Raw genomic sequence first — 21,383 nt, 5'->3', positions numbered from 1 at the left:
CAATGTTTCTACAGCTGGATGCCCTTCCTAACGCCAACCACTCCGTGAGTGTAGTGGGTGCTTTTTACGTGCCAATACATATATATATATACATATATACATATATATATATATATACATATATACATATATATATATACATATATACATATATATATATATATACATATATATATACGATCACAAGTTATGCAGATGATACAAAAGTTTCACAGGCAATACAGAACCCTGAAGACACTAAGCACCTGCAATGTGAGCTGGACAAAATATACAAGTGGGCTGAAAAGAATAACATGCAGTTCAATGCTGAAAAGTTTCAAGCTTTATACTATCAGCATGCAAAACTGAATGCAATACCCAACGAATACACTGGACCCGGAGGGATTGCAATCCCAGAGGCATAATCAGTGTGTGACCTGGGTATTCACATGAGTGATGACGCAACCTTTCATGTACATGTTGCTAAACTGGCAATGAAATGTAGACGGCTGGCCGGATGGATTCTTAGAACCTTTAGAACAAGAGAACAAGAAACCATGATGGTCCTCTGGAAGACACTTGTCCTAAGCCACTTTGACTATTGCTCTCAGCTATGGTCACCATCCAGTGTCAAGTTGATCACAGAACTTGAGGCGATCCAACGAAGCTACACGAAGAAGATAGCCTCTGTGCAGCATATAAGCTACTGGGAAAGACTCAAGAGATTAAAACTCTATTCCTTGGAGCGTAGGCGAGAAAGATATGCCATAATATATATCTGGAAGATCCTGGAAGGACTTGTCCCAAACTTTGGCATCGAGAGTCACACAAATGCCAGAACCGGGCACCACTGCGTGGTACCAAGGACTCCAAATTTGCCATCATGATGTAGGACAAGATACTGTTATAGCCTGAGCTGCAGAGGCCCACAGCTCTTCAATATCCTCCCGAAGAACCTGAGGGACCTGCATGGAGTAGATGCAGATGTCTTTAAAGTAGGACTGGATCTCTTCCTGTCAGGTGTCCCGGATGAACCAACTTCACAGCAGGAGGTGCAGATGAGGGCAGCTGCATCGAACTCTCTCATGCACCAAATGGCAGTTGCTAAAAAGCATTCGTGAGGTAAAATCATGTAGCAAACCAAATGGCGGTGCCCCAGCATGGCCACAGCTCATGAGCTGAAACTGAAAAATCAAAAAATCTAATAAAAAAAAATCAAATATACATACTTCTATATATACATATATATATACATACCTATATATATATATATATATATATATATATATATATACATATATATACATACATAATCATCATCATCACCATCATTTAATGTCCACTTTCCATGCTAGCATGGGTTGGACGATTTTGACTAAGGGCTGGCGAACCAGATGGCTGCACTAGGCTTCAATCTTGATCTGGCAGAGTTTCTACAGCTGGATGCCCTTCCTAACGCCAACCACTCCGAGAGTGTAGTGGGTGCTTTTAAGTGCCAGTCAGGCGGTACTGGCAACGACCTCGTTCGAATCTTTTACACATGGCACAGGTGCCAGTAAGGCGACGCTGGTAACGATCACACTCGAATGGTGCCTTTTAAGTGCCACTGGCACGGAAGCTGGTTAGCCGCTCTGTCAATGATCACACTCGTATGATGCTCTTTGCACCCCGCTAGCACAGATGCCAGTCATCGAATTTGATTTTGATTTTGATATATATATATATATATATATATACACACACACACGCATACACAGATATATATACACAAATATATACTCCTTGTTTTTTTCTGTGTCCCTTTCTGTAGAAGAGTGTAGGTTCGAAACGTAAAAGACTTTTTCTATTCCTGAGCATCCTAAGACATCTGTTTGTTTTGTACACTACCTGTCTTCGTCTTTTGTTTTTTTCATAAACTCTCCCTGTATATATATATATACATACATATATACTACTATCAACAGTTAAACATTTTCATATTACACATTTTTCAATTCCAGTTTGTTCATTACATAAGTATTTTGTAGGCACACACACATGTGTTTCTGTAGGAGTAAACTTTTGCTAATAATTCACTTGTTTTTCTTTCACTTTCAGAGTAACAACAACGCACATATACTCTACACAGAACCCTATTATATGGACCCCAGTAACAGGGAGGGCAGTATGACATCTCAACCTTATGACTATGTTTCCAGACCAGGCTTAACTGATGTACCTGGTCCTGCTGATAGGTAATTATTATCCTCATTATTTTCCTTTATTCTTTGAATTCAATTCATGACACTCCATATCACTTAAAGCCTGAAAAACCAGACAAGTTATGATTAGCATTTTGCAGAAATTTTTTATAGAATCTCAAAATTTGTTCTATGAAAGTTAACCTTATGTTAAGTTTACAGGAAATAATTATACAGGGAAGAAAAAGAAATCCTAATCAATACTAGTTGTCATATATAATTATTTTGGTAAGTATAGAAGACAGGTTCATATGCTAGCCTCACTAGATCTCATCAGTGAGCAAAGGTTTGCTGAAGAAGTGATGAGAGAACCACAAAGTAAATGTACAATCTGGTACACTGGTTACCATAGAAAACTAAAACTGCTTATTCAAATTATTAACTACATGTAGTTAGCCATACTGTTTACTTCTTCAGTGATGCCATCTGCTTCCCTGAGTAACTAAAAAATAAGGGTAGTTACATAATATATGTTCATCGTTGGCTTTCCCTGCCAAAGAACAAACGATCCTACTAACCCATCCTTTGGGCAGAGGTAAAGGACATGGACCACACTCCCTTTTGGTGTTGGTGGGGAGATTCTACAGAAACCCCCTTTCACGACTTGCAAGTTTTCTGTTTAGAAACTTTTTACATCTGCTATTTTAGTGGGAGGGGAGGGGTGTTTATTTATTCTTTTTATTTTTGGAAAAATTGAAATTTCACAAAATTTTTTTTTCAGAATCACAATCTCTGTATTTTTCTACGTATTTCACCCAAAAATTTCTTTAAAAAATGAAAAATTGGGGTGTGTGTGGGTGGGGTGGGGTAAAATTCAAATGTTGAAATACCACTGTTTTTGCTGATTCGATTTCTGCAGCAAAAACAAAAACTGAAAGGGGATGCCATCCATGTCCTTCACCTCTGCCATCCTTTGCTTTAAAACAGTGCTAACATTGTACTCCACTTTGCCTTACTTTGTGTAAAATAAGTGGTAAAGTCCCAGAAGCTTTAGTGTTAAATGTTTTTTTTCACAAACTATTTTGTACTCAACATACAAGTCAAGTATTAGGATTTCTGACATCATAATCCATTTGATATCAAAGCACGAGAGACAAAGTTGATTATCGTTAAGAAAATCTTCAATTATTTTACTTTTACAACTTTGACATTGAATATTTGCAGCATTATAGCAATTACATTTAAGTTTTGCAATAACACATAGCAACCATAATCTGTGTCTAGCTTTAACAGTTTTTAAACATTTTTGTGATAATCAACAATATGTTCAAAGTTACAGAATTTTCGAAGATAACCAAATATGCTATCCTTCTTAAAATATGTAAACATACATAAGGTTGCTATGGAAATTTTGAACTGTAAACCAAAATTAATGTGAATACATGAGGACTCTTTCAGTTTTATTCCTTTTTATTTTGCTGAGGACGACAACTCTGGATGTGTTCCCTTTCAGTTATCATCATCATCATCATCATCATTGTTTAATGTCCGTTTTCAATGCTAGCATGGGTTGGACGGTTTGACCGGGGTCTGGGAAGCCAGGAGGCTGCACCAGGCTCCAGTCTGATCTGGCAGTGTTTCTACAGATGAATGCCCTTCCTAACACCAACCACTCCATGAGTGTAGTGGGTGCTTTTTACGTGCCACCAGTATAGGTGTCAGGGGAGGTTGGCAAAGGCCACGATCAGTTGGTGCTTTTTACGTGCCACCAGCATGAGTATCACAACTACAATTTCCATTTGATTTTTATTTTGATGTTGATGTACTTGACTCAATAGGTCTCCTCAAACACAGCAGGTCACCCTACGATCCAAGGTACTTTGGATAGGCTGGGGCTGCTGTGCAGGAAACAGCCATGGACTCATGTTATTTGTCGGGTCTTCGCAGTCACAGCATATCTCCAGAGGTCTCGGTCTTTTGCCATTGCCTCTGTGAAGCCCAATGTTCGAAGGTCATGGTTGACCACCTCATCCCAAGTCTTCCTGGGTTTACCTCTACCCTGGATTCATTCAACTGTTTCGGATTGGCGCTTCTTCACACATTTCTCCTCATCCATCCGCAGTACATGACCATACCATCGCAAGCGTCGCTCTTGCACACCGCATCTGATGCTTCTTATGTCTAGCATTTCTCTCAGGGTGCTTACACTCTGTCGTGCATGCACACTGACATTATACATCCAGCGGATCACACTAGCTTCATTTCTTTCAAGCCTGCACCTGTCCTCTGCAGTCTTAGCCCATGTTTCACTACCATGAAGTATGGCAGTTCGCACACATGTGTCATACAATCTACATTTCACTCTGAGCGAGAGACCCTTTGCCACCAGTAGGGGTAGGAGTTTTCTAAACTTTGCCCAGGCTATTCTTATTCTAGTGGTGACACTCTCTGAGCATCCACCTCCACTACTAACTTGGTCACCTAGGTAGTGGAATCTATCAACTACTTCTAGTTTCTACCCCTGGAGTGTGATGGAATCTGTTTTCTGAGTATCTGTGGTGTCAGTTATATATCAACATATTTTTTTTAAATTATGTTACAGAATATCTACAACCAAATCTATTTTACTCATTTCAACCAGCAATGAAAATCTAATTTGCATCTGAAACATAATCTGCTTTACTATAAAGATTGTTTAGCTCAGTAAGGAACAATTAATTCCATCATATCTTAAGAGATGAATGTGCTAAAAATTTAGCCCTGCCACAATATCTTCCATATATCTTCAGCCAAACGGTTTTGTAAAGAAAAGATGGAATCAAGTATTGGTGAGCATTAGAAACATCATCTGGTTTGTACAAAAGAGACAAAAATAATATCAAACTGTAATGTATGTAAACAAGAAATGCTATTTTAAAAAAATCATATATACTGATATTAGAGGATATGCAAAGAAGACAGGAAGAGAGAGGAAAATGATATGGCGGGCTGCTGATCCTCACAGACAAAGGATCATGGTAACTGCTATACATAATTTTTGTTTTTACTGAATTTAATTGGAGGAGCAGTACATGTGGCTTTTTACAGTGGTTTCTGATAAAGATACTTGAGAGGTAGAGCAGTGTGTTAAATCAGCCAATGAATTAAGACTGCCAAGAAGAGGTACAATTCAGTGAGCCTCCATACAATTTCCATTTATGAAATTTTACTCATGAGGCTTGAACCAATCATAGGCTGCAGTTGAAAATACTCGTCCAAGGCATCAGGATTTGGGATTGAACATCAAACTAAGAGACTGTAGAATAAGCATCTTGACCTATAGCTAAGTCTGCACTCATGTCCATGCCATAACTAATCCATGCCAACATGGTGCAAAAGCAATGATAATGATGGTAAAAGTGAGTTCATTATAGAAAAAGTGAGCTACCGAGTAGAGTAGAGTAATTCCAAAATCTATCAGGGAATAGCATAAAAACAAACTACAAGAAGGATAAATTAGAAAATATTACAATAATCAATCTAACCTCTACTCAGACAGACTAACGAGGAAGCTTTTTTGAGAGTCTACCAACCTACTAGATGTGGAAGCCAAACCAGCCTCAAATTATACATTACTATCTTGGAAAGAGGGCACATTAAACACAATATAGTCCTAAATAAAAGACAGGGTGGTTACAGGACTGGAATTTCTTTGAACATGAGTCTTCTCAATCAGAAATGACTGTAGAATACAAAAGTTACAGTCAAGGGCATTGCCCTTGGCTCATTAGGCAACTGGTGATATGCAGCAATTATAGAGGGAAGAATGTAGACGGCAAAGTTATTTTACTTCACAGATACACTACAAACGTTGCTATTCATTGTATTTGGCTTCAGAGATTGAGACTTAGGAGGAAAGACTTTTTTTACACTGCAAATAGCCAGATTTGGTCCGAGCATTTCCTCAATTCTAATGGACCCTTGCCATCTGTTTATTAGATAAATTTCAGAGATATGTGTATGTGAGTGTGCATTTGTATTTGATAAATATGATAGGGATAAAAAAAATTCAAAATTAAGTGTTATTTACTGTTTTAATTATACATTTATTTACTTACATCCATAAAAAATACAACTTATTATACAAGGGAAAAAAGTCAAAATAATTAAGCAGGCTCTTTCCCTGTAGTGCAGTTGCAATCAGCTAAATGCACATTGCCAGTGACCTTTAACACTCTGCAATCAGGATTGTTCTTTTTGTTAGATGTTGGTATTAACGGGATTACCAGACACTGAACAATGCAGTGAAAGTAGTTTTCAGTTACATAGTGATATTCAATGTTGTGGACATGTCTGTCATGGTAAAATATGCTACTCCTTAACTGTCGCTTTGCCTTCCTCCATAGCATGAGGTAGTTGTAAATGTCATTATCCGTAAAGTTGGGCAACTTATGAAGATATTGAATCCAATCTGATTTCAGCACCTTAGGATCAGGTAAAATTTCACCGAGAGGAGATACAAGTTTCTGCTAATTCCTGTCTGAAGTACACTTCTCTCGTCTGTTGATTCTAATTCATTGACATTCTTTATGGAAAGAATTTTAATACCTTTTAACCTTTCAACAAAATCCACCTTGTTTCCAGTAACATTCTGTCCATGTAATCGCAAATAATTCTTTAACCCGATTCATTTAATATTCATATGATGTGACATTAACAACAATGGCGTGGGTAGTCTGCAGAAGTAGAATTATCTGTATGGAGAGCTACCTAGCCAAAGGAGGTAATCTACTTATTGGAATGTCCTATAGATGTTACTCAGTAAACCACAGGGACATTTCAGAACTACACTCCATCATGGAATTAAAAGGAAAGGCTCTGAGAGAGGCAGTGCAAAACAGAAAATATAGCCACCACTAATTGTGTGAGAGTAAGGATCATTTGGGGACTAACTGCTCAAGGGAACTGGTAAAATAAAGAAAGAGGATGGCAAACAGTAGAGCAAGCAACCACAATAGCAGGTCCCAGGAGCTAATATTTACAGGATACAACAGTCACAGCTCCAAGACTTATCTCTTTCTCAAAACCAGAAGCTGACAACCAGGAAACCAACAAACAAGCAGTCAAAAACCAAGAGGCCAAGCTCTTCCACTTCTCAGCAGCACCACTTCATCTTTCGGTGAGAACACAGAGAGTGAAAATTATCTGGGATAGCGCTAGAAACCAAAATAAAGTTCCTGAGAAAAGAAGTCCTATTAAGGGAAATCATACAGGACCAGCAGAGAAATTCTTAGAAGACTTCAAAATCAAAGCATCACTCCCCTCCTTGGAAACCATGACTTTCTTGAATGAAATGCAACAGGTGAACCAAACTGAAAATTTGCTGGTTGTGAAGAAATTAGGACAGAGTTTAAAGAAGACTCATCAGAAAGATTGCTGATGCAAACTATGTTTGAAATATACTTGACAGTTGTACGGAAGCTATCAGGAGGATATAGGCCCCTTCCTATCCACTCTGGCATGCAAACTGCTAACAGTATGTATAATTTCAAGTGACTTTCATATTGTTGAGGAAGGAAATCAGACTTATGAGAATCAGGATCCAGGCCAGGCATCAGCTTCTCACCCCTCTGAGTCACCCTGAGATCCAAGAAGACATGGGATGAGGTGGTGAAACATGATCTTCAAAGTTGGGCCTCACAGAGAAGATCTATCAAGACAAGTGAAACCATAGTTGTGGCCGTTGTCAGTGTCACATAACTGGCACCCGTGCTAATGGCACGTAAAAAGCACCTTTCAAGCGTTGGGCCTTGCAAAAGCAGTGACAAACAACTGAGACCTTTGGCATTATGCTGTGCTAGAGAAGAAGACCCATCAGGCCAAGTGAAATCATAGTCATGGCAGATACTGGTGTTATGCCACTGGCTTGTAAAAGCACCCATTACACTCTTGGAGTGGTTGTCATTAGGAAGGCCATCCAGCCATAGAAACCATGACAAATCAGACTGGAACCTGGTGCAGTCCTTCAGCTCACCAGCCCTGGTCAAATTATCCACCCCATGCCAGAACAATAGTTACCTTCTTCATTTTCCACATCCTTATGATTTCCTACTTCAACTTGTGATAGTTTGTCAAATTTGATGCTCCTTCATTTTCTCTTAATGTGTCAATCAAACATAACAGGTCAATAAGGAAACTTGTCTTATAAATTTTATCAACCACTCTGACATCGGTAGGACAAAAAAAAAAAGCCTATGAAGTATGGTGTGGCAGAAAAACTTCACACAAAGTCCTAGATTACTCTGCTGCATCAGAGGCATCAAAAGTGCTCTCTTCTTCTCTCCTGCTTTCAGTCACATGATCAAAAGGGACTCATTTAACATCAATCTTGCCCACCTTTGATAAAACATATACTGAATGTTAGCACCTCCTTCTCCACCTTTTTTACCTTTCTGAAATGGCACCAAAGGAGTTTGCCAGAGATGAAAAGACATATTCCCAACCCTTTTAATCACAACCACAATACAACTTCCTTCACCATTGTTATTAGGCAGAGAAAAGACTTCTAACATAGCTACAAGGTCATAAATTTTGGAGGTTCAAAAGAAGAGCCAATGATATCAATCTCAGTACTTAACTGGTATGATATTGACTCCAGAAAGATTAGAATTCAGAATATAAAGGGATGTAACTAGTTACCACAAGGTATTAATTCTATCGCCAGCTGCAGGAGAAATACCTAGCCAAAGATAAGCCCCGGTACCTGGCTTTCGTTGACATGGAGAAAGCCTTTGACAGGGTCCCCCGATCCCTTATCTGGTGGTCAATGAGGAAACTAGGGATAGATGAATGGTTAGTGAGAGCTGTGCAAGTCATGTACAGGGACGCTGTCAGGAAGGTGAGGTTTGGCAACGAGTACACTGAAGAATTCAGGGTAGAGGGAGAGCTCTTACATCTGCTGGTTACAAAAGGCCTCTCGCTCAGAGTAAGAGGTAGACTGTATGACGCATGTGTATGAACAGCCAGTACTGCCTGACTGGCTCCCGTGCCGGTGGCACGTAAAAGCACCCACTACACTTTCTGAGTGGTTGGCGTTAGGAAGGGCATCCAGTTGTAGAAACTTTGCCAGATCAAGATTGGAGCCTGGTGCAGCCATCTGGTTTGCCAGCCCTCAGTCAAAATTGTCCAACCCATGCTAGCATGGAAAGCAGACGTTAAACGATGATGATGATGACTATACTAATTCTGCAAACAAGTTCTAACAGGGTCACAAATTTTAGCCCTTCAAGTTATAATCAATTATATTGAATCCACTTAGACTGTCACGACACCAGTTTAAGCTCTGCTAGTTGAAGGCAGTGAATATGGTTTTGAAGGTGCCTGTTTCTCAAAAACCAAAGTAATAGTAGCTATTTTGCTTTTCCTAATGCTATTGACTTGGCAGCGAACAAGTATAGGTGTGGGAAAAAGTGCCTTAAGCTGTGTAAACTACCAGTAGAACATGTTCTTCTGTCAGATTGCCAATGAAGCAAATAATGTGGCTTCACAAGAGTTGTGTAATTGTGTCAGATCAAGCGAAGCCAAAGGTGAAAGACAACAATTCTTGCCAAACATCTATTCACTTATATAGATTACCAGAAAATGTTTCCATAGAATGCACAACTAATTGCTTATGTATCAAGAAATTATAATAATTTGTATTTCCAAAAATTGACTATTAATTTCTATAAGAGCTTAAAAAATGAGAAAAGTAACTACATCAGGTTTAGCCATTTGTGTGATGAGGCATCAGTTGTCGAATTATTCTTTATTAGAATGAAGCTTGAATAAAAGAAGAGCAGAATTAGCCTGTTGGATGACTATCCAGCTGCAGTTCAAGTAAGAAGCTGGGAAGGACTTTCTTCTTTCCAGTTCTGTTCTATATAGTGTTGTCTTTGGCCCTCTGCCACTGCCTACCAAGACATTAGCCGTTATATATTTGGAAAGAGTTCATACAGACATTTTGAACCAAAAGGATTTTTATTAGACAGAAGCTAAGCATTTTGTCCAATGTGCTAATGATTCAGCTGATCTGCCATCTTAAGCAAAAACAGAGAATATTAAATCGTGTTTGTCTTAACACAAAAACAAAGAAATACGAATAAGAGCAAACACACACTCACATATGTACACACACACACATATATCTACTAACACACATGCACCCACATATTTAGATGTAATTATTGTTTTCCATTCATTTTTTTCCATACTTGCATGGGTGGAATTGTTTATTAGGGCAATTTGCAGCTTGATGAATTTCTTATAACTAACCTGTTAGCTATGAAGTAGGAGTGAAACCATTATTTTCTCATTTTTTTTCTTTCCTTACATCAATTAAATTGGAGCAAGCAATATAGTCCAGGATCCAAAGAAATAAGAGCGGTCCTGCAACAGTAACAATAAATTAAAGTGAGCATTTGTGTTATGTTGGATAAGTTCAGTTGCTGTGAGGAGTAAAAAGTTCAAAGTCTTCTCTTAACCATGCATTTATTCAACATTTCATGATGTCTTCTTCAGAGCAGGCAGATTTAGTTGCCTCAAGACTTAACGTCATGCAAACGGTCGCAGAACATCTAAACTTTACAGTCATTGTGCTCCACACACACACACAGTAGGCAGTAAAACTGAACGTAGTCCTCTGGCATGCCAACTCCTGTCAAAGCAACCAACCCATGCTAGCATGGAAAGTAGATGTTAAATGATGATGATACACGTGCATACACACACACAAACAAACATATGTGCACACTTATACATACACACATGCACAAACACATATCTGTATATGGAGGCATGGTGGTGTGGTTAAGAGATTTGCCTCCAAACAACATGGTTCCAGGTTCCATTGCACTGCTTGAGACAGAGGGTATGTTTTCTACAACAGACCCAGGCCAACCAGAAGCTTTGTGAGTGAATTTGGCAGATGGAAACTGAAAGAAACCCATCATATATATAAGATCCAGGGATCGAGGTGTAGAAGGTTAGCTTCAAGCAATCTGTAGTAAATATAAAAAACAACTTTCTGGGACAACAGTGGTTTATTGAGATGGAAGGCGTGCAATTTTTTAGTATCGAAGTACAATAAACTGAAAAAAGTTCTTTCTATATTTTACAGTAATCTGGGCTACATATGTTTCATAGCAAATGGAACCTCAGAAGTGGTGAATATCTAAGCGAGATGTACACCACAGGCTACACTTGAAGCCAAAGATATCTTGATTAAATGAAAGTTTACATTGTCACAAAGAGCTACATGTTAACATATGGAAGATTCAATCCGAATGTGATGTTCTGATTCCATGCATTAACATGTAGCTCTTTGCGACAATGTAAACTTTCATTTAATCAAAATATCCTTGGCTTGAAGTGTAGCCCATGGTATACATCTCGCTTGGATATTTACCACTTCTGAGGTTCCATTTGCTATGAAACATATGTAGCCTGGGTTTTATCTACTCCATTCCTAGACTCTTGTTTCTGTGTGTTTATTTGTGTCTTGACTTCACACGACAACTGCAAACAAATTATTTATTTCCAATATTCTGTGAAAACTTGTCTGGCCAGTCAGGAATTATTAACTTGCTTAGAAACAGGTGAGGATTGGTGACAGAAAGAACATCCAGTTGTAGAAAATCTACCTCAATAAACTCTATCCTACATATGCAAGCATGGTAAAGTGGACATTCAAACAATGATGATGATGATGTGTGTGTACACACACACATATATATGTATGTATATATTTATAAGCATGTTCATTCAACATTCTGTGTATATGTGCATTCAAACAATTTTAAACCATTTTGTGACCATATTTTTGATTAAATATTTTGCCTACAGGTTTCAATTCATTTTTAACATAAAAGTTGAAGAGATTTACTAAATTTTTCCATTTATAGATAAATATTAAGGTAATGTTTAGAACTTAACAAAAAAATTAGTCATAAAATTATTATGGAACATCTTAGTTTACACATGAATACTTTGGAACAAAGTGTTTTATACTATAAACCCATAAGTGGTCCCAGATAGATTGATATCAAAAGCATCTGTTGAAATTGATTGTTCAAGCAGGCATTTTTTTCATTTTCTTAAATTTCAAGACTTGATATCTCAAGTCAATATTCAAATAGATAAAATGCTGAGCACACAAACAGAATTTAATGCTTATAACAGATAATTATGAAAATTAGAGATATACATTCAAATAAATTAATGAAAAATGTTAATTCTCTTCACACATTGACAAACAGAATATGTAAAAATATTCAAATTGGTGGCAACAAAAAATTTCAAAGCAATTTTAACATAAAATTACAATCAGTAATATACCATGTGCTCCAAATAATAGTTGCCCTCTGCCTCTAAATAATTGAATTTAATTTTTTTGGCTCAAAAAGCAAAAGCAAGGCCATGTAGGGGACATGGAGTTATGTACAGGGAGGGTGTTCATACAAAGAGTTCAGGCATTTCTGGTCAAGAGAGACTTTGAAGCGAGCAATCGTCAGCATCTTCACTATCTCGTCCGGCAGCTTATTCCACGGATCCGCAACCCAGACGTATATGAATTATATGTGTGAGTAGTGAGACTACGCACCTTTACAACTAAAATATTTCACACAAATGGCTTCAGACAGCTATTGATGCCAGTTGATGCAGTCATCTCAGCATGATATCACTGGATGAATACATTCATTTATATATTTTTCCTTACCACAAGTTTATATAATTTCTCTGACCTCACATTACATAAATTGAAGGCTTTATGTATTACACCAAATCTGATAACAATTGTTTTTGTTTCCTTTTGTTTTAAAACATATACATTATTTGTATATGTATAAACATATACTTGCATGCACATTCAAAGAAGCATGTAAACACATAGTTATAATTATGATTTATCCTAAAATTCAAATTTTGCATTTTCTTACATTGCAGATATGAATCTAACTACAATCGGACTTTTGTGCCAAGGAGCTTTAAATCTGATATCAGCGATACTTATTCAATGCTGCGATTACCTCCAGCGGATCTGTCTAACACCAAGTTTGCAACAAATGTATAAATTCTATATGATGTGATAAAAGTAAAATGTTAAAATACAACCAAACTAAGCCACACATAGACAAATCAAAACAAATTGTGCAAATGTTCGGTGAAAATGTATTACAAAACAAAATATAGAAATTTTAAAAAAAACATTCTTCCTGAGAAAAAAAATTTATAAAATGTTAAAGAAGAGATCAGAAAACAGAATAAAATATTAGAAACATTTGAAAGAAAAAATATAAAATTCATCAAAAGGAATTTCTTTAAAAAGCAATTATTATTATTGTTTTTCATTTCCCACCCCTCCCACCAATTTTCATTAATTTTCAAATTTGTTTTTTTCTACTCTGCTGGCTACTTAAATATATGAATATGTAAAATATTTGCTACGACAAGAAAAACAAAACATGTCCTTTCAATTATAATATGTCTTCAAAAAAAAAAAAAAGATCCCAAAAGCTGTATGAGATTGGGGAGAAATAGGTGCCCCATCAGTTACAAAGACATTTCATCCCCCATTGGCAATTTGAAGATACATTATTAATCACCTCATCAAACTATTTGTGTTCTAAATTATATATATATATATATATATATATATAATGTGTGTGTGTGTATATATATGTGCATTTACATAAACATATGGGTGTGTATGTATATATATATATATATATATATATATATTTATATATATACACACATACATACACATAATTACATTCATACACACATAAATACAAACATATACATATGTGCCTTTATATGCTGGCACATACATATAAAGAGACATGGATATATGTAGATATGCATATGTATATAAATTTTATACATACACACATATATGTACGTACATACATGTGTGTGTGTGTACACAGACACAGTTATGCTCATACATATACACACAGATACACATACAGCAGTGTTTGTCATTTATTTTGTTGAGTTTTTTTAAACCTGACCTGCAAATTTCAACATAATCAAAATGAATATGTGAACGACTTGTGGAAAAATTTCAGTGAAAATTTTATTCCAGATCTACATGAGGGACAATTTTTTTTTTTCTCTCAGTTAATCCAGGAGCACTTGAAGAACTTTTTCCCTGTGCTAAGATGGCAGCTACAAAAGGAAAAGAAACCATTGATAGATAGGTAGATGAGCAGATATATAAGTTTACACGCACGCACGCACACACACACACACACACACACACACACACACACAGTAGATAAATCAAAAGGTGAGTTTTAAAAAAAATTAAGTGTTTTATGTAATGTATATTTGTTTTCATTCAGTACTTTTTCTGAAAGCTGTAGTACTGAAATGAAACTGTTCACAATGGTTTTTCTTTTTATTTATTTTGTATTTCTTTCCAAATTTTATTTTGTTAAACTAGCAACCCTTTGTTTATGCAGTAGCTACTTTTATTCAATGAATAACAATAATTAATTAGTTTTCTTCCTTTGGTTCCCTTCAGCTACTGTGATTATCAGTAAGTTATTTTATTAAGTAAACAAAAAGCAGTTTAACTTATGAAATATAATGAAAATTATTTCAATCATTATAAGAACGAATCTGAGGCAAAGCTAATAAGGTCACTATTATCTGAGGCCTTCTGACCTATTTTTCTCTTTCAAATTGGTGCCTATGCACACCACTTTACATATGTTGAAGATTTTAGTCTGTTGACTTATGACACACACATGAAGAATAAGGTTAAAGACTAAGATGATAATATGTGTGATACATGTGCCTAGAAAATTTGCATGCAATTGCACTTTACAATCACACTTGCAGACTAGCACACACACATTTACCAGTTAGTATATGATGTATAGGGAAAGAAACATGTAATATATACGAAAACAGACTTAACAGCATTTAAATAACATGGTTGGACATTTTGGAAGAAAATTCAGAATAGACAGAAAATTATGAATGGTTATTAATAAAATATATATAGTAATAAATAGTAATCACTGTCTTAAAATATTTTTGCAACTATAATTTAACAAATCTAGACAATTATACTGTTCTAAATAATTAAGAAAGTAATTGTGTTTTCCCTTTTATTATTCACGTCTCCTGCTCAAAAAGGTAAAATCTATTCCCACTTAAACGTGGATGTTCTATTAGAACAAACTTTACTGCAGTATATACCACGAGAGAAACTCTTACATAGGCTTATTATATAGGTATTTTTGCAAAATGCACTCTTTCAAAATTATCATAAGAAATCAATTTGAAAGTGAAATTAATACCTCTTAATTCTAGCCAATACACGAATTAACTTTTAAAACTTTTTTTCCAAATTTAATTATAATCAAAATACTATAAATACTATAAATGTTGAGCCATATAATGTTTAAAAAATTCTTTAATGATTAAATTTAAGAAAGATATTTAAGAAAACTCAAGGGAAGTAATAAAAGAGAAACTGGTAGAGTCGTCTCCCTTTTAAATATTGTTTTTTTTTTCTATAAATGTAAAATGTATCAGGTTTAAAAAAATTGCTTTTTTACGAAATCGTTTGATATTTTCTACAGGTTTATTTCCAGTTATTTAATAATTTTATCGTAATTACTCAATCTCCTTCTGTTTTGTTTAAAAGTACGTGTGCACTTGTATGCATGCATGGTTAGATAGAAGCAAAGAGTAATAATGTGTAAGCAAAATAGTAGAAGCAATTATATCAGTTTAAAGGAGCGATAAACCATGAGATAGTCACGATCATAAGTGATAAGGGACATTAATTATTCCTTTAGCAATGGCAAGTATAAAATAATTACTAATCACTACAATAACTTCTAGATAAAAACCATAAATACTGTTTCAGTAAGGATACTACAACAATATTTACAAGCTGATTTTGATACCTGCTTGATAACATTTTAATTTCGTAGATCCACCTACTCACCTCTATAAGTATGTCAAGAATCAAAAGAAACTATTTTTGCTAGAGAAAACAATATATATATAGAGATTAAAGGTTATCATTTGATAAGTTCAATACTTGGATGAAGACACTCTGCATATATCTTTTTTAGAAGTATATTAAGATATAATTTTTTTCCCCAGGTGTAAATAATTGTAATAAGCTTAAAACCTATCAATATTTAAATTCAGCACAAAATTTTCAAAATAATAGAAATTAGAACGTAGCAACTAGTACAAAAGAATTTATCTCAGGAAAGAGAAGATTCTAGTAAGCACAGTTCAACATTAACATGAATCAAAATTTAGTAACATAAAAACAAATAAAATTGATTGGTAAATATATTATTAACACATGCTTATATATAGCTAGAAATATATGCACACACATTTGTGTTTTCATGCTGATTCGATCATTTAATTTAGATTATTTTCAAAAATAGTTTTAAATGTATCACTTTTGAAGAAAGGCTAAGAATTTCAATTTGAGATATCTTTGAGCAAGCTAGAAAGGATTTCATGACAAAACTGAAGTTCTCTTACAAAAAAAAAAAAAAAATTACAAAGAACAATTACGGGATAAATTCATATTCTCCATGCACAAATTAATTGTGATGGAAACAGTAATAAATGCTGAAGGAATGTGAGGCAAGCTTCTTTTAAATGCTGACCATGAAATAGTTTTGTTCCTTGCTTGAAACTACTTCATGCTAGAAACGTTTATGAAAACAGCATAAACATTATTGCATTTACTTACTCCTTTGCTTAAAATATAGGGTCTTTTATTTCTAAATATTTGTAACTTTTTCTAGTTATCCATTTCCTGAAAGGAAATATTATCATAGTAAATATATTTGTTGAAACTCTAATAATGCTACATAGAATTTTTGAAGAATATATATGAGTTAGCAATATTCAATTGCAATGCAGTTATATCCTGATAAAAAATACTTTTAAAAGTACTCACCTTGTGGCAGACTCAATAGCTTCTCATCGTTTCAAGAATAAGTACAAGGAATAATTCCAGAAATTTCTATTTTTCACTAAAAGAAAAAAATAATTAGCTTATGCCTAGTCAAAATTAGTCGTTAATTCAACATGTAACGTAATACTTGTGTAAAAAAGAAAAAGGAAAACCAGACTGTCATATCTTCAGATAATCCCATGATGAATATTAAACTTTATTAACATGAACAAGAAATACACCCATCAACAGTAGTGCTTATTAATTACATAAGAATCATTTGCTAATTTTGTTGTAAGTTACAGCATTTGATCTACAGTTTGTGTATTTGCGTGTGTGTGTGTATGTATTATAAACACACTTTATGCATATGTGTGATGTATAGGTAATTCAAATTTATACATTATTGGAAATATGAAATATAGTTTCTTTTTATAAATGGAATTGTATTACCCAAGTTTTTCACTTACCAGTCCCAACACTAACAAGGGAGCTTCCAAGTGGTCACTTGACCTACTAGGAATAACAACCAAATTCCTTCAACTCTTACCCTACCATCTTAAAACAGTAATGTAATCCTGGATATAAAATGACAAGATAGTCAAGGCTGGAATGCCTTGTAACTTGTTGAGGGCTGACCAACCTTGGGTTAAATAACTGGTATCTGCTGGAAACATAAAGAAAAATAAACTTATATTGATTCATGACTCAATTAAAACAGTTCATGTCAAATCTACAGGATTGAAAGATCTTTAAACTAATGCATAAAAATAATGTAACTGCTATTCAAAAACATAGCAACAACAGATGGGGAAACAGACCAATTTAATAGACAAAACAAAATGAATTTCAAGTTTAATGGTGCATGCAATATATATATATATATACACACACCACACACACACATATATATATATATATTCATATGTGTGTATACATGTATGTGTGTGTATAAACTTTTATTTTCTTCCCCATCAATTCCTGTAAGATTTGGCATTTATCCCTCCCTACTTTCAGAAACTTCCATTTGTAGCTAAAGATTTCAACCAAAATAGAATTGCTAGCCCCTTCCCAAATTTTTATATTACTACCACCTCAGTCTTATGCATGGAAATAGGCAATTTATGTATGTATGAGTGTGAGTTTATTTTTTACCTTTCATAACTGGTAAATAGCGTATTTGTTGCTACAGTTCAATTATATGTTTTCCTTGCCCAAAGTGTCACTTACCCAAGAGGTAGCCCAATTAAATATTTTTTACCTTTCATAACTGGTAAATAGCGTATTGTTTGCTACAGTTCAATTATATGTTTTCCTTGCCCAAAGTGTCACTTACCCAAGAGGTAGCCCAATTAAATACCAGCCCGCGCCCAGCTTGATGTCGCTTAACTATGGTGTTACAAGGAAAAAAAAATTTAATAAACTGTAATAAAAATGTTCTGGTATTTAGTGTTACCATTTGCTACTAAATATGGTTGTTACCATTGCCATTACATGTGGTAAGGAAGAACGTGTCTGTTTTTAACAACTTGGAACACAAACATGGTTGAAAAGGAAGAAAGAATATGCAGAAAAAAATAACAATAACACCAACAGAAATGGACTAAATGCACATATAGGCATTTGTAATATTTTTTCCTTTTTTTTTCTTTCTTTCGTCTTTCCCTAAATTCTGAATGGCACAAGATCCAGATGATAGGTTGGGTGGAGAAAATGTGTTAAGTACTAAGTTCTGGTATGATTTCTGGAACAAGCCATATCCATTCCATCTTCCTATTGTGCTCCTTTCCCATTTTCAGCAAATTACAAAAATAGGATTAAAAGACTTTTCCTATTTTAAGTTTTTTTTAATTATTTATTTATTTATATGAACCATTGCTTTTGAAAAAGAAAACAAAAATTTGCAGGAAAATATTTCTTGCTTCAATAAAATAGAAATGTGTTCTTAATAATTTAAGGGATTATTTTAAAATGAGCTTAAAAAAAATGTTTTTTTTACTTATCATCACCATCGTCATCATCATTATTATTATCATCATCAAAATGATTTCTATTAGCTGCAATTTTGAATTTTGTTGTAGATAGATTATGGGATCATTACAAAGATTTTTTTAAATAGTAGCAAAATTAAGGTAAATTTATTGCTTTATTGCTTTAACTTAAAAAAGTTAAAACATAATGGAACAGAAATCTAATGGTCAACGTAACAGTAATTATTTTATTTATTTATATGACCCATTGCTTTTGGAAAAAGAAAACAAAAATTGCCGGGAAAATATTTCTTGCTTCAATAAAATAGAAATGTGTTCTTAATAATTTAAGGGATTATTTTAAAATGAGCTTAAAAAAAATGTTTTTTTTACTTATCACACACCATCGTCATCATCATTTATTATCATCATCAAAATGATTTCTATTAGCTGCAATTTTGAATTTTGTTGTAGATAGATTATGGGATCATTACAAAGATTTTTTTAAATAGTAGCAAAATTAAGGTAAATTTATTGCTTTATTGCTTTAACTTAAAAAAGTTAAAACATAATGGAACAGAAAATCTAATGGTCAACGTAACAGTAATAATAATAATGTGTACTGAATGAGTGGGACTAATTATATAGTAGAGAACAAATATAAATAAAATAAAAACAAATGGAAAATGAGAAAAAAATCCATATTTTTCTATTAATAAAAGAGAAAAAAGAAGAAATACACACAAATCCTAACAAACATTCATACAAACAACAATATAACATTGGTATAATAAATGTTCTGAAGTGAAGCAAACAAGTCTTGTGCAGTTTTTGTGGTTATTTTATGTTCATCATTAAACGTGCTTTTTTTTTTAAATTTTATCAGTCATGAATTAAAATACAATGAAAGATATAAATCATTATATTAATATTATATTATATTAATATCATATTAATATTACTCTCAGTACTGCCACAATGAATGGCAGGCATCAGTAGAGGGGCCCAGACTAAATGCTATGCAGAATAATATGAAATAGACATAAGTCCATAGTTATGTTCATGCTATATTTTTCTGAAAAACAATTCTCATTGAGATGAACTACTCCCACCAGAGTAGATAATAATGAAATTATTGTATACAGTGCTCAGGTGCACCACGACATAGATAAGCGTCATATACTAATTGGAATTAAACTATGAATTAATTGACTTCATACTTTGTACTCTGAAAATGTGTAGCCTTACACTAAAATGGAATACTCTCAAGTCTAAATTAATAATTTGTATCTTAACTATTGATATTAATTTATACTGGTTATTATACTGTCAGCCATAAATTTAAGAGGTGAAGTAGAAGGTTAATGTCAAAATGAAACAATAGAATCCTAAAGAAACTAGTGCCCAAAATGTTAGACTTTTCTCCCTCACAGTAAAATAATCTTTTCACCTAGAAGCTGAATGGTTGAGTGTATAAGATACCAAACTATCTACTGATGTTTTAAAGACAGAACTTTTTATGTTGCCTCAGTTTCTTTGACTACAACGAAACAGGTACCAGACTGTTTTCTCAAAAGTTATCAGCAGTAATCTTCTTGTGTAGGAGTTTGTACGAAGAGAATTATTTCATCTGCTTAAAGTTACAGAAAAGCAAAAAAAAAAAAGTAGCCACACAAATCCTTATCATTCATTAATACTGAATAATACTTTTCTGTTATGAGTTTTTTTTCCAAAGAATGATGTTACAGAACTGATAATAAAACATTCTGGTTATGAAAGCTTTAACTGGTAAAATAATTATTAACTACTGAAAATAATATTAGCTTTTTATTTTTATACCATTTCTGGTAGCATTTTATTCTCAATTTCTACAGTATTCATTATGTTTATTTCATTTTCTATTTTTTTTTTTTTCTTTTGACATAATTTATTCTAAGGTATCTCAATGTGAGTGCATTTCTTAGCATACCTAGTCAGACTTACATGCTGATACATACATGTATGTGATATATTTATGTCTACCTGCAAAGACATGCAGAAAACAATTACACAAGATATAAATTTCTTTGTTTCTGAGTATGTGCATGCACACAAACATATATACAGGGATACACATACACACACACAAAAACTTACACCAATAACATTCAACACTAGTAGTAATTATACATAAAAATATCCAGCAAAAGCTATTAAAGTGGCTCCAATATACAACCCTCTTATAAATCATTTATTTGTCTTTGTTTACATTTTGTTTTAGCATTATCACTCTTATTACCATTCTTA

General features: G+C 34.1%; 1 protein-coding gene and 1 long non-coding RNA gene across 5 annotated transcripts in view; both read left to right on the top strand.

Annotated features, from left to right (window-relative positions):
* The window catches only part of LOC115212029 (irregular chiasm C-roughest protein), a 275,233-nt gene extending 261,830 nt beyond the window's left edge, over positions 1-13,403 (top strand). For 2 of the 3 annotated variants that reach the window (XR_004999319.1, XM_029780829.2), the window contains 2 exons: positions 2,077-2,213; positions 13,122-13,259. Coding sequence is in view for 2 of the 3 variants with exons in the window: in XM_029780829.2 (XP_029636689.1) it covers positions 2,077-2,213; positions 13,122-13,248 (264 nt within the window). In the remaining variant the exon portion in view is untranslated. Of the gene's footprint in view, positions 1-2,076; positions 2,214-13,121 lie in introns of all 3 variants that reach the window. The other variant, XM_029780828.2, reaches the window with a different exon arrangement.
* A 2,583-nt stretch (positions 13,404-15,986) lies between these two features.
* On the top strand, positions 15,987-19,279 carry LOC118763571. 2 transcript variants are annotated; one of them, XR_004999318.1, is made up of 3 exons: positions 16,594-16,605; positions 16,731-18,364; positions 18,471-19,279. It is a non-coding gene; the product is annotated as an uncharacterized LOC118763571 (long non-coding RNA). The 2 variants fall into 2 exon arrangements; XR_004999317.1 differs by having other exon boundaries at positions 15,987-18,364.
* The last annotated feature ends 2,104 nt before the right edge of the window (positions 19,280-21,383 follow it).

The sequence above is a fragment of the Octopus sinensis genome, linkage group LG5 (genome assembly GCF_006345805.1).
Source record: "Octopus sinensis linkage group LG5, ASM634580v1, whole genome shotgun sequence".
NCBI classification, from domain to species: domain Eukaryota; kingdom Metazoa; phylum Mollusca; class Cephalopoda; order Octopoda; family Octopodidae; genus Octopus; species Octopus sinensis.
This window is presented reverse-complemented; position numbering and strand designations above follow the sequence as displayed.